This window comes from Elephantulus edwardii, unplaced genomic scaffold, assembly GCF_000299155.1.
Source record: "Elephantulus edwardii isolate Elephantulus edwardi_28Jun2011 unplaced genomic scaffold, EleEdw1.0 scaffold00141, whole genome shotgun sequence".
Lineage (NCBI taxonomy): Eukaryota > Metazoa > Chordata > Mammalia > Macroscelidea > Macroscelididae > Elephantulus > Elephantulus edwardii.
The window spans coordinates 8,001,299-8,015,969 of NW_006399891.1; the positions used below are offsets into that span (position 1 = coordinate 8,001,299).

A 14,671-nucleotide genomic window follows, 5' to 3' on the forward strand; every position below is an offset into this window, starting at 1 on the left:
TTGCTTGCATGTGAAATCAGTGAGATTGTTCTGTAGTTTCCACATTCTGTTGGGTCACCTTTCTTTGGGATAGGAACAAATATCGATCTCTTTCAGTCAGTTAGTTGGCCAAGTGGTCATTCTCCAGATTTCTTGGCACAACTTGGTGAGCACGTCCAGGGCAGCATCTATTAACTGAAATATGATTTAAACATAAAGGGAGAAAATGTCCTCACATCTGGAACAGTAAACAATACCATGCTGAATGGAGAAAAGATTGGAATTGTCAAGGGTTTAATTTTACAAGGATCCATGATTGACAGCCATGGAAACACAAGTCAAGAAATCAAATGACAGGGAGCTCTGGTGGCCTAGTGGCAAGAAGCTTTGCTGCAATCTGAAGGCGCGGTTTGAATCTACCATATGCCCCACTGTGGAAGGACGGGCAATCTCCTGTGCCAGTTGGATCCGATTTGACGGTACACGGGGCGGGGGGGGGGGGAAGGCAAAAACAAAAAAAGAAAAATGACATTGCATTAGGCAAATCTGCCAAGTTTTGGAGTACTAAAAACCAAGGATGTCCATTTACAGACCAAGCCCAGGACCTCACCTCAGCCATAATATTTTAAATGGCCTCATGTGTTTGAAAGTTGAACAATGAATAAGATCAAAGAATCAATATATTTGAAGTGTGGTGTTAATGACGAATCTTGACTATGCCATGGATGCCCCGAAAGGCCAAACAGTTCTGTCTTGACGTGCAGCCAGAGTGCTGCTTTAGAAGCAAGGATGGTGAAACTTCCTCTTATATGCTTTGTATGATCAAAAGGAGCCAGTCACTGGAGAAGGACATCTTGCTTGGAAGAGAGTCAACAGAAATCTTCAGTGAGATGAACTAACACAGTGATTCCAACAATGGGATTAAGCACACAGTAGAAATGGTGTGGAATTGGGCATTGCTTCATCTGTTGTGCACAGGGCTGCTGGGGGTGTGTATGTTGGAGAAGAGCACTGAACATCCCATGAACTGCCAAAAGAACAAACAAAATATGTCTTCAAGAAAGTACATCCGGTATGCTCCTTGGAGGCAAAGATGTTGAAGCTTCTCTCACATATTTTTAAGCATGTTGCTAGGAGACGCTATTTCTTAGAGAGGGACATAATGCTTGGCAAGGTAGAGGGACGTCAAAGGACAGAAAGGCCCTCAACCGGGTGTACTGACAATGACTGCTGCAATGAACTCTAATGTATCAGGAAGTGTGAGAATGGTGCAGGATTCAGATCTGTTGTTTGTAGGGTTACTATGTGTCGTACTCAACTAACAACATGTATATTTCCCCCCCCCCACAAATGCTAAGTTGGTTTAATTTCTTGCATTTGAAATACTCTTCAATGACATGAGATTCTTTGCCATAGTCCTTACTACACAACCGCAGCCAGTCACTTTGCGGGTCTTTCCTTCTCCATCAGTTTTGCAGAGGACCCCCCCTCCCTGTTTCTTATTAACTTTTATCAGGTTGATTTAGTAATCAGCCCAAAAGGCCTCTACTAACTGGACACACACAGACACATTACAGTTGGATGCAAGCACGCACACAAAGATGGGCTTGGCGCTCGTCTGAGGCTTTGACAGCTCGGCGGATTCCACGTGCTAGGCCATCTTGGATGAAGGTGGCCTTCAGCACCTCTTGTAAAGCGGTATTAATTACACCTACAGCAGCAATGCCTTCCTCTGCCACGGCGGTGGGTTACAGGAGGAGCAGAATCTTGAATGCACCAGGGTCTGCACCTCCGCACAACTCTGTCCGCAACTGGGGTGGGAAGCTGCATTTGTATTTCTGTATGCATGTGTTTTGTTTTTTTGTGGGGTTTTTTTTCTTCTCAAATAGGAAAAGCCTAGAAGAACATCCCCTGAAAACATTAAGGGTTAGATCTGAGTAGCAATTTTTATTCTTGATGCAGTTGTTTGGTAGTGTCCCCCCATATTTCCAAAACAGTTTTCTATAGTATAGATTCTTTTTGTAATAGAAATAAATTTGCTTTAAAGAATAACAAATCCACAATCGAGTGGCCATCGAGTTGACACCGAGGCCTTAGAGACCCTTCAGGACAGGGTGGAAACTGCCTCATAGGGTTTTCAAGACTGCAAAGATTCGTCCCACATCTTGTTCCCATGGAGAGGCTGGTGAGCTTGAACCACTGACCACCAGGTTAGCAGCTAAGCCCTTAACTATTATAGCACCAAGGAATCTTGCTTTAAAGAAACCACCACCAGTTATTTACCCATTCCCTGTTTTCAAAGCGTCCCTGCTGGCTCCTTTGGAACACAGTCAGTGTTAGCCAAGGTCTTCTGATTTCCTGCCCAGGGACCCTGGGAGATGCTGGGGGCAGTGGGCCCCGGTGTGGAGTCCCCATAAAACAATTGTAGATTGGGCTCTTTGCGGGGGGGGGGGTGTCAGCTCAGTATAGTCGGGAGAAATTTGTTAAAGGAATAGCCAGAGAGGTGTATGCAGCACACCCTACAGAGTGTCTGCCCTAGACATTGCATGCAGCAGGCATTGCCCCCCTCTACCCCCAAAACCTGCCCATCGGGCACACAGCAAGCATCAGGATATCACTGCCCCAGGCCAGGGTGCCCCAAATGCCTGGGGGCGAGTCCAGCTCGCCACTAGCAAGGCAGTGCTCTGCCTGCTCCTGCCCTCCTCACCCCCTGTATGGGACCTGCACCATCCAGGGGGTAGGATTCCACCTGCAGCCCCAGCCGGACGGTTCAGAGACTTGGTGCTGCTGCCCTGTGTTCACCGAGCAAAGAGAAAGCTGATCATTTTATAGACAGTGGGTTCTTGCAAATAGCATCGGGGTTTTTGTGGTTTTTGTTGTTTTGTACGGGTTGAGTTTGTGGTTGGTTTTGTTTTTCAACAGAGAGCAGAGTACACAAGAGCTCCGCTACAGGGACAGTACATTTCTTTCATTCACACCCGCTGGGTAATGATGGACTCTGATAGAAAAGAAGTCTGAACTGTGGGTCTTGGGAAAGTGTGAGAGCTGCATTGCACGTGGATTACTCGCCCACTGTGTTCTCCTGGACCTCTGTGGACCCCATAGAGCGCCTTCATGCTGTTCCTCATTCTTTAAGGGAGAAAGTCTTGGTGGTGACTGTGCGAGAAGCAAAATTGAGTAAGTGGCTCTGCTGCTAGCAGCAGATACAATTATGGTGTGCTTTCTAAGAGAATGTGAGCTTGTGCACCTCAAATAAACAGTTTGCAGAGGGGTTGAGTTACTTGAATAGCATGAGTTTGCTGGCGAAGCCCAGTCCTAGGCTCCAGAGGCCGGCAGCCCCCGTTCTGACTCTGGCTCTGTCTTTGGGAAAAGCTTTCTGAATCTGTTTCCTTGCTTGGAGGTTTATTAGTAGCACCGTTATAGGTCTCATGTGAGAACTCAGCCTGAACCCTCTCTCCGTAAGTACCATGTAAGAGCCGGTGAAGGGTAGGCCACGTCTGAATCCTCTTTGGCAACGCAAACGTGGCAGTTCTGCGAACCCCACATTGCACGTGTATGTAGGTCTAGCCCCTGCAAAGATATAAGCCAATAAATCTGTTAAAGCAAATACTCATCACATAGATCGTGTACCAAACCGAATGACTAGCTACTGAGTCAATTCTGGCGCATGGCAGCCTCATGTTTTTAAGACTAGAACTTAGGAGTTGGATAGTAATGAAATAATTCTGGGGCAAAAGCGTAGGAGATGAAGGGTAAAGTTAAAGCCATAGAGTGTCTTCCAGTTTCAGCTGGACCTTGTCAAGCTGTTAGAGCACAGTGTGAGCACATACAAGATTAAAAATAAACAAAGAGCCAAAGGTAGTCAACCTAAGTAGTATGTCATGGACGAGGGCTTCTGGGACACCACAAGCAGCTAATTGGAGTGGGAACTCCCAACATCATCCCACTGGTGCAAACACCACTCACCTGCTTTGCATAAAGCATGCCCCAGGAGGGGGAAGACTGGCCACTCAAGCTCGTGCCCAGTGTCCCAATGTCCCCTCCATCACACCCCTTTCCTTTTGGAGTGGAACCCAGTCCCTTCTTTGGAATGTACTCACTCTTTCTCTAATAAATTACCTCTACTTTCACCTCCACTCTCTTTTCCACATCTTCTTTCTCTGCAAGCTGGAAGTCCCTAAACTTGGCAGCCATTAAAGTCTCTGAGGCGGTAGCGCTGAGTAGCAACTTTGTTAAAAGCCTCTGAAATTACTGTCCACCCTCTGGCACCTCTGACCCTCCTTGTGGTCTCCCACACTGCTCAATTCTTTGTCTGGATGAAGGCTGAGGCTGGGGCACTCCCTGCATGCTAAGAGAGCTGTTCTGCGTGGACTTGCCAGTGACTATCGTTTTATAGAAGTAGATTGGCACCACTGAATGCATTAGAACTGCCCAACTTTTAGATTATCAGTGGAAGGAAAAATAATTTGTCCTACTCGGAGACCTCAGATATACTACAACAAACTAAATGACGTTAATGACACCAAACTAGTGGCAGATGCTTATGAAGCCGAGGAAGCAGGGATTATAGCTCTACTCCTGTGTTGTCTGTGCCAGGTTCCCCGCTGGAGTGGTACTTGGAGGGATAGGACTCATAAGGCAATCAAGCCTCATAGGACTCTGGATTCTCGCTTTCAAGAACCATATTGAAGAGCTCATTCTAGCTTATGAAGACTTTGTTAACCTTTGCTAACACACTCGGCAAGTTTACTCCTAAGGCTCTGAGAACATTTCACTGCTTGTTGCTTGTCTGTGCGTCTCTGCCCAGCCCGCCCACATGGCACCTCTTTCTTCAGGAGGACACTGCCTATACCCGGGCACATGGTTTGAAGAGCGAAGGATGGATTGGATGTCAGGCTCCACTTGCCCCTTGACCAAGCGCCCTTGCACAGCGTGCAATCCGTGGACACTCAAGGGTCACTGCATGTGGCACAGCGCTGCCCCCCGTGGTCGTGGGTGGGAGTGCACCTGCTGCATCCCGCTCAGCACTTAGGCCCCTGGCAGCCGCCTGAGGAGCATTCAGGCTGCTGGTTAAGGGACCGACTGTGGGTCTCTGCTTGGTTCCCCTAGGTATGACCCAGAGAGGCCAAATCCAGAACTAAACCTGTCGCCATCAAGCCTATTCCTACTGATGGCAACCCTAGCCATGTGGTACAGAGTAGAACTGCTCCATTGCATCTTCGTGACTGTAATCTTCCTGGATGTTTATCAGGCCTTTCTTCTGAGGTACTTGAAGTACTGGAGATGGAGAACCCTTCTCTGGGATCCTCAGGAGCCTGCTCAAGATCTAACATCCAGGCCCTGCTTTGCTATCCCTCGGCCAAAATTGACCACCTTGCATTTCCAGGACCCTGCCCCCTGCCACAAACCCCAGATGGCTTACCCTTGCTCTTAGAATCAAGACCAAGTCCTTATTTATCATAAGCACCCTGCCAGCACCTCCCTGAAGGCCTCTCCTGGCTCCTCACCTCACACCCCACTCCTGCACTGGTCCTGCACCTCTCCATGCTGCCCCACTTCTGCCTCTTTCCTGAGCAGTTCACTCTCCTTCTCTGGAAGCCCCCCCCCAAGGCAATGGCCTCGTCTGAGGAGTCCTGTCAGCTGTGGCAGGTGCCTTATGTCAATGCCCTTTGCATTGCATCTAATACTGCCATTCTCTGGGCTCTGAATGTTCCCCCACACACCTTCCCTTGAGCCCAGAGAGCCTTTCTTTATTCCTAGTCCTTCCTTCCCTAACCCTCAAACCCTCTGTGGGCAGAGGGGGAAGGGGAGGAGGCGGCTGGGCCTGGGAGGAAAATTTTCATCTGGTGGCCACAAGGCTGGGGCTCCCCCAGTTTGGATCCAGCAGTGGTTCTGAGGGAGAAGGATGGGTGGTCTTCTCTCATTATGACTTACATCCTCAGAAACCTGATGGGGGAGCGGTAACTGTGAGTTGTAACTGACTAGATGGCACCCAGTGATGAGCCCAAAGGCCAGATGAGATGAGGTGGGGAGATAGGGACCTCTGGAATCTTCCTGGTCCTTCTTATTGGCACAGAAGTCTTGGCAGCTCATTTGCAGAAACAGCCCCAAATCTGCTTGATTAAGGTGGGCGGAGCAGAAGAGCAGCCTCCTGGGAGGACAGGGACTCTGCTTGCCTGGCTGGGAGCCCCAGGGTTAGGGGTGTGTGTGGCAAGGTTCTCAAATGTGTATTGGATGAGGAAAAGGGGGAGAAGGAAAGAAGGGAGAGGAGAGAGGAGAGATACAGGAAGGTGGAAGGGGGGGAAGGAGGAGGGAAGAGGGTGAAGGGAAGAAGGGAGGCGAGAGGAGGGAGGAAAGAGGATAGAAGAGGGTGAGGGGAGGAGGGAGGAAGGAGGAAGGGAAAGCTATTTGAAGGAATCTGCACCCACTTCCCAAGGGTTGGGGGGGGGGAGAGAGGCACTGGAGTGGCAACAAAAACTAGCACTTATTGATGGCTAACTTTGTGCCAGGGGCTCTCTAAACTCTTTACACCTATTAACTCAATTCTCACAATAACCCATTAATGTAGGTACTATTTAACAGCACTCTTGACAGATAAGGAAACTGAGGCAGAGAGCCTGAATAACTTGCCTAAACTCTTATTGCTAGTAGGGGGTTGGGGTCAGCTTCAAACCCAGATGTCCTGATTCCAGAGGCTTCTCCCTTAACGAACTCTTTGGAGCTGCCCCTCCCCACCCCCTGCACTGGGGAGGGGGAATGTGCACCATGGGTCAGCTGGGAGTGGGGGTGGGGGGAATGTTGGACAGGCCTTGCACTGCCAGCTGCTCCTGGCTGGGTCCTAAGGGCCACCTGCTCAGTCAGCAAAGGCAACTTCCTCTGGCCAGATGCCATTTGGAGCCGGGGTGCCTGGAGGTGAACCCACCCGGCCTTCCTGCAGACTGCCCTCCTTGGACCTGCCCTTCAGGATCACAGGCCTTCTGTGCCACCAGAAACATGGCCACAGGGTCCCAGGGGACAGGCTAGATAAGCAAGAGGCAGTGATGCTAGTATACGGCCCTGCAAGAGCTGGCATCCCCCTGCTTTGCGTGGTAGAGAGGGCAAGCAGCCGGCAAACCAATGTAGGAGGAGTTTTCGGTGCTTTTTCATTTTAAAAGACTTCCTTTGATATTCAGGACTTGATTTTATAAAGCAGACTAAAGAAGGATGTGAATAAGGTTTATTAATATTATTGTTAAAAAAAGTGGGGAGGAGGAGTATATGGCTGTGTGGGCCGGTGTTTACAAGCTTGGGCTTCTGCATTCCAGAGACCTGGTTTGAATACTGGGCTTTGCCTCTTCCTGCCTGTGTGTCTCTGGACAACTTAACCACCCTCTCTTGTGTTACATTCATTTTTTCGGCTGACAGCAACCTTATCCCCTTCCTCTGGTTGAGGGAAGAACTCCCCCCTCCCTTGATGGTTGGGACGCGGACGCGCTGAACACCAGAGTGTGGGCATGTAGTTGAGGGCCTGAGGGAGGCCAGCTAGAGGCAGTTCTGCTAGGGAGGCTGGTGCCAGGGCTGCGTCCAAGTCTGTGGTGTGTCTGCAGCAGCTCTCTGGCCCACCCTGGTTGTTCTTGGTTTTCCAGCATCTGCTGTGTTCTTCCAACATGTGTCTGGGGGTCTTAAGATCCTTCTAATAATCTGCTTCAATCACCCAGCTTGATCTTTGGACACTTGCAGCTAAGATCCTTGATCAAAATTCTTTTGGAATGTCTGTGTTCTGAGCTATAAAATGGGTACATTTATAAAGATCTTTACTGGGTCATATGGAAGACCTTGTGAAAAAGGAGTGCAGAGTCTCAGCACATTGTTAGCAAGAAATAGACCCAAAACTTTAGAACAACAACCATAACCAGTTGCTGTTGGGTCATTCTCATTCACATCAGCCCAACATGTCTCAGAGCAGAGCTCCATCCAGGAGACTATCCATGGCTGATTTTTCAGTAGCTCACCTTTCTGGGGTGTGTGTGTGTGTGTGTGTGTGTGTGTGTGTGTGTGTGTGTGTGTAAAATCAGGCCTTTCTTCTGAGATGTCTCTGAGGTGGACTTGAACCACCAACCTTTCTGTAAGTAGCCAAGCATATTAATCATTTGTACTATCTAGGGACACCAAAATGCTTACTTAGCTCAAGGATTCAAATGCTGCTGGGGAGGGTGGTGGGGCGGTCTGTGAACGGGTTTATTTTATGGAAAAATACTAGATATACTTAGACATATCTGTACATATACACTAGAAATATAGGCAAATATTTCAGATAATATTAATAGTTATTAGCTCTGGATGGAGACTAGTGGATTATTTTAATTTAAAAATATTATTATTTTGCTTTTCTCTAGTTCTAATCTTCCTGCAGTTGTGATTTGTGTTTTAAAAGGAAAAATAAATAAAGCAAGCTCTTCTCTTCCCTGGACCTTTCCCCTTAACTCTTCTGGCCCAAGATGAGTGAGGGGGAGTTTGGCGGTCCCTCAGTCCCTCAGGGTGGGGGTGGGGGACTGGCTCACAATGGGATAGAGGCAATAGGGTGAGCCCCTCTCAGCCCTGCTCACCCAGACCTGCCTGGGGATGCGAAAGGCTGTTCCCCAGTCCCCCATAAATGCTTCAGAACTATAATGCATGGCAGCCATCGCAGAAAATGCCAATGCAGCAGAACTTGCTTATTTAGAGGGGCCAGGGTGGGGGCATGGCTGCTGTGAGGGGCGTATGGGGAGGCCTTTCCCCTGACAGCCAGGGCCATTTGGATGAAGCCGGGCTCCCCAGGGTTCCTGTTGACAGACTCCACTGCAGGGGCAAGGGGGGCAGGAGCAGGCAGGGTGCTGGCGGAGGGCAGGGGTGGGAGGAGCTGCAGACCCATCCTTGGGGGATGTCTGCCCCCTGTGCCCAGGCTGCCTGGCCTGGAGCTTAACACTGAACTTCCCTGGGTTCTGTCTAGGTCTCTGCTAGGGCAAGTCACTCCTCCTTCAATCAAGCCTCCACCTTCCAGCCTATAAATGGCAAGAACAATGCTTTTCTCCTAAAGCCAAGAGTGGGGAACCTGGGGAAATTTGACCCCCATTTTTGCGGTATCTGGAGACCTTTGGGGTTGTCACCCCTTGGCCAAGGGAGGCTTGCTACTGGCATCTAGTGGGTAGAGGCTAGGAACATCATTAACTGTTCTGCAGTGGTCCCCACAGCAAGGAAGCCTCCAGGCTCCACTATCAGTGACCCCAAGGCTGACAACACCCATCTTAGAGTGAAGGGTAGATTGAAAACAACCTTGGGTAGGCATAGCTGGGACTCATCAACCACAGTGTCATCCGAGCTGTAAAATGGGAACGTTTCCCCTTCGCCTCTCAGAATCAGGCCTCAGAGCACGAGCTCTCGGGACCAAGGATGCTGGACTGTGAGCTCTGCCTCGCTAACCTTACTTTCTCCTTCTCAGTGCTACTCAGATGTCAGAGTTTTCCAAATGGCCACTGGCCACTTTCGTGCCACCCTCTGGGCTGAGGTCAGGGCCTGAGCTGTGTCCCTAGGGCCCGGGACTGTCACTCTGATTTACAGTGCGCTCCTCCTCCCTGGCCCTCGCTCCTCCAAGAGCAGTCCCGGGGAAGCTGACACAGCACAGGCCAGTGAGAAAGGTCAGGGAGGACAAATCGGGCACCCACTGAAGCCCTATCCTCCTCCTACGTCTTCTATAGAAGCCCCCACCCCGGGATGCCAAGGGGAGTGGCGGGGGTGGGATGTGGACTGGTGAAGCCCTGTCTTCACCCAGGGACCATGGTGTGAACGCATGGTGTGAACGAACAACCCCCTTATTTGTCTTTTTTGTCCTTATTTTTATGCTTTCTTTTTCATCTGTTTACTGTTTGCCAGCGAGTCTGTTAGGACTCACAGTGCATGACACGGCACCTCCTAGGATTTCCTAGGCTGGAGTCTTGATGGGAACCGATTGCCAGGTCTTTTCTTCTGTGGAGACACTGGTGCATGCAGACCACTCAACTTTGTTTTAGCAGAGGAGTGCTTAGCCGCTGCACCACCAGACCTCCTGTCGGGTGCCATGGTCAGCAGGGAGTTTTGCTGCTAATTCAAAAGTGCAGCGTCTCTGGTAGTTCAAACCCATCTCCTTGGGAGAGAGATGAGCAATCTCCTCCTGTGATTTACAGCTTGGACCCCCCCATGGAGGACCGGCTAGGATGGGGATGAAGATGAACCACTTATTACGGTCTCTCTCTCTCTTATTAGAGAGGTCTGGTGGCTTAATGTTCAGGAGTTTTCCTGCCAACCCAAAGGCAGGTGGTTCTTGTCCACCAGTCGCTCAGTGGGAGAACGGACAATTTGCCGCCTTTGAAAACCTACTGGGTGGGGGGGGTGTCTTTTCTGACTGGACAGCATATAACAACAACAACAATAACAACATACTTTGAAGTGTTTTGATGATGAGAGGAGCGATGGCTGCTGTTGACAAACTGAGGCCAATGTCTGTGCTTCTCTAGCAGTGGGATGAAGTGAGCCTGCCCTCAGCTCTGGTCACTTTAAGGTCTTGATCTGGAAAGGGTGGCATGGTCTGTACAGAGATGCATTACTAACCCAAAGGCTGTTTATCTCTGGTGGTTCAAATCCACCAATGATTGATTCCTCGGAGAAAGATGGGCAGTCTCTTTCTGCGCAATTTACAGCCTCAGAAACCGAACGGAGGGTCAGCAACGAGTTGGGTCTTTCTCAACAGCAACGAGAGAGAGGGTGGAGGGGGTTCCTGGAAAGAAGTGGTTCCAGGCAGCGAGGTCCCGGGCTCCTTACCCTGCAGGACAGATGCTCTGGACAAAGAGGGAAACAGTTCTAGTCCCTCTGGGCCTCAGTGGACACAAAGGGCTTTACAGTTGGGTGGACTCAATTAGGTATTGTTAAGTTTGACAACTCAGATGATAGTGATTTAACTACATCAAGGTTTATTTTCCCTCCACATACCTCTGGGAGCTCTGGTGGCCCATTGATAAGAAACTGCACTGCAATCCTGAAAGCATGCAGTTCAAATCCAGTAGTTACTCCAAGGGAGAAGGATGGGCAGTCTCCTCCTGTGTGATTACCTGCTTCTGAAAACCCTCCAGAGGGTCGGCTATGGGTCAGTTTTTTTTTTTTTTATGGGTCAGTTTTGACTCAATGGTACATAACAGCAAACAACAACATAATTGTGGAGGTCACCAACCAGGGCTGATGCCCCTGGCTCTCTCTGGACATCAGAGAAACAACTACTTTCCCAGCTCCATCATTCCTGAGGTGATCCCCTTCCCTTAAAAAAAAAAAATAATGAAGCTTTGGGGAGGGCAGGAGAAGAGGCTTTCAAGGAACTTTTTGAAAGCACCACCATCACTCAGTTTATTTTTGGCCAGATCTGTGTAACAAGGCCACCACATCCATAAGGATGCCTAGAAATGTCTTTTACTTTAGCTACTAGTGTCATTGATGCACTATCTCCACACTTTTTCAATCCAAATGCAGAACAGATTATTTGGGAGGCTGGGCTTTATGAGGAGAAATATGACATCAGGATTGGAGGAAAACTCATCAATAACCTGTGTCATGTAGATGACACAACCCTGCTGGCTTAAACTGAGGAGGACCTGAGCACTTGCTGCAGAAGGTCAAGGACTGTAATCTTCATATGGATTAAAGCTCAACATTAGGAAGACAAGGGATTCTCACCACTGGGCCAATTGGCAGCATCATGATGGACGGAGAAGACTGAGGTTGTTAACAGTTACAATTAATACTGTTGGCACCAGCAGTCAGAAAATCAGAAGATTAATTGCATTAGGTAAATCCACTCTCAGCGACCTTTCCAGAATACTGAGAAGCAATGATGATGTCAGTTTAGAGACCAAGGTGTGCCTGATCCAGGCCATGGTCTTTGAAATTAATAGCTAAGCATCAAAGAGATGGGCAGTGACTAAAGATGACAGAATTGATGGGTTGGAGTTGTGGTGCTAGAGTAGAGTCTTGAACATACCACGGACTCTCAAGAAAACAAATAGGTCTATCTTGGAGAGGGTGAATCCAAGTTTCTCCTCGGAGGCTAGGATTTTGAAGCTCTCTCTCATATTTTGGGCATGTGGCCAGGAGGGACTGATTCTTGGAGGACATCCTCCTCTTGGAAGGGTGGAGGGATAGTGCAGGAGAGGAAGACCCTGGATGAGATGGATTGATACAGTACAGGAGCAATGGGGGTTGGTGTGTTGGAGTCAGTGAGACTGGCTTAGGACAGGGCAGGCTTTGGAGCTGTTGTACATAGAGTCACTGTAAGTCAACAGCACACAACAACTAGTTTATTGTTGATGTTGAGCATCCGCATATCAAAGCTGATCCTCTACCGAGTTTTCAGAGGAAATAAATACAAAAGGAAATTGCCCATCAGCTGGTGGATTTGAACAGCATGCCTTTCGGTTTTTAGAGGGTCAGCTATGAGCTGATGGGGGATCATCTGTAACTTGGTTCTGACTCAACAGCAATGAGTTTTAAGCTTGAAGTGGGATTCTGAATTTTTTTTTTATGTTTAAATCCACAGTGTATTTTGTTACTAACCAGAAAGCAATTCTGCTCAAGGGGTTCAAATCCACCAGTGTGGCTCCTTGGATGAAAAATGGACAATCCCCTTCCATTAAGATTTACAGCATCAGGTTAGGATGGAGATGAGAGAATCCAGGGGTCCTAACCCAGGGAGCACTTACTTTAGGGACTAGATGTGACCCCTGCATCCTGGTCACTACCAGGTTGGGAACTAAGAGAGGAAGCCAGTGAGGGGAAGACGCTAGACCAAGCCCGGGGTAGGCGCACCGAGAAGAGGGCTGCATGTTTTAATCACAGACATCCAAGCAGCAGAAATGGTGGCCCTAGTAGTGAAATTGTCAGTAAATATCCAGTCCTAATGCCTACCCTGATCACTCTCTGTGTTATTGTTATCCCCAAGGACACATTTTATAAAACTGTTTTAGCTTTGTTCTGGGGACTTGAGAATGGGACCACATCAAAACTGCCCATGAGGAAACAGCATATGCAGTTGGCAGGAACCAGTGCAAGAGGGTTAATAGCCCGCAGGAGCTGGAGGAATAAGTGGGGTTCTGTACACAATCCACAGGGGGGCTCCGAAGTAAATAGGGGGGAGTAAACAGTAGTCACTATAGGAGGTGTGCCCAAGGGCTGGAGACACAAGGGGGGCTTGGAATGATGCACAGTCCCACAAAGCGTAGGCTGAAGAATCTAATTCTTAAGAACTTCTAATTTCCCAGCTGTCTTTCCTACTTGATTGCCAGAAGAAAAAAGTGGAAAGGTGAAGATGACCTGATCTTTTTATTGTCCCCTCTTTGGGACAATGTACCTACCTTGGTAATCTCTGACCACCAGGGGGCACTGGGAGATGGCAGATGCAGAAGAAAGCCCAATGTGGTAGTTTGATATCTGACTTGAGGTTCTCGAGCCAGAAGGTGTGAGATAACACAGCCATCCTGGGTGGTCACCAAAACAGATTCATAGATCTGAGCATCGGATTCCACTTCCCCTAGGTCCCATCTCTGATTCACTTCCCTTAACAATGACAACCAAGTGTCAATGTCCAGCTTGGATGGGATTTTAAATTTTAGAACAGCTAAAACAAAGCACCATGGAACTCTGGATCTTCTTTTTAGGAAGTGGGTCACCTGCGGAGACAATCTTGCAGTTTCAATAAAGTTCTAACATGGGATGCTTGAGCCAAGCCTTGGGGCCGGGCAAGTCGCACTGGGAAGGAAGAAGGCTGCTTGTTTTAATCACATTCCACCAGGGGAAGCAGTGACCCTAGTAGGTTGTGAAATCGTTTCTTTAGGCCTATTTTGGCTCTTTAGGCTCCAGACCAGCAGGGTGTGCACCAACACAGAAAGAAAAGAGGCCCTGGAGGCAGCAGTGAATAGATCTTTTACTCTGTCAGATTATGTACCATCAACTGTCCCGTGGTCCCTCCTCATAGGAGACAGTTAATACAAACAAAAATAGTTCTCTACAAAACAAAGTTTCCAACCCTCCCAACCGCCTTCCTCCCTTCTTTCCAGACAGCGAGTTCCTTGGCCACCAAGCTTCACCTGGGGCCTGGGGTCTGGCGGGTTGCAAAGGAAAAGAAAAGAATATAAAAGAGAATCAAGTCAGCGACTAGAGTTGTAGGCAACTGGAGTTCCAGGTCCGCCGGCTGATGGGAAGCCAGGGCCAGGCGCAGGGGGCGAGCGCAACAGTCGAGTGTGTGTGTTGGGAAGGCAGGACCTGGGAGTGTTGGCGTGGGCAACATCGCTCCCCAACTGTCTCACTGCCAGCAACGAAATAAAGAGAAAAACGGAAATTAAAAAAGATATAGAGAAAGGGGTAGGGTAAGGTAATAGAAAAATGAAAATAAAAAAGTGTAGGCCTTGGGGGCCCGGGCTCCACAGCGTCCCCTGCTGCGGAGGAAGGGCAGTGCCGGGGTGGGGGCAGGTGCCACTGCGGAGGAGGAAGAGGCGAGGACTCTGCTGAGTAGCACCTGGGAGCAGCTCGGGCCGCACCCTTCTTGCTGCCCGGCCTCCCTCGGGCGCCAGCCCTCGCGGTCCCTGGGCCTCCGCGGCCGGGGCTCGTTCGGGCGGGCTCAGCAGCCCAGGCGGGCGGCCAGCCCCAGCAGCAGCAGGCA

General features: G+C 49.3%; 1 protein-coding gene across 1 annotated transcript in view; it reads right to left on the reverse strand.

The window, feature by feature from the left end:
* Positions 1 to 6,832: 6,832 nt before the first annotated feature.
* The window catches only part of NTNG2 (netrin G2), an 83,901-nt gene continuing 76,062 nt past the window's right edge, over positions 6,833 to 14,671 (reverse strand). Inside the window, exons 9-11 of the mRNA XM_006894440.1 lie at positions 13,368 to 13,395; positions 8,673 to 8,796; positions 6,833 to 6,956 (exon numbers count right to left, since the gene is read on the reverse strand). Coding sequence (XP_006894502.1) covers positions 6,833 to 6,956; positions 8,673 to 8,796; positions 13,368 to 13,395 — 276 coding nt within the window. The remainder of the gene's footprint in view (positions 6,957 to 8,672; positions 8,797 to 13,367; positions 13,396 to 14,671) is intronic.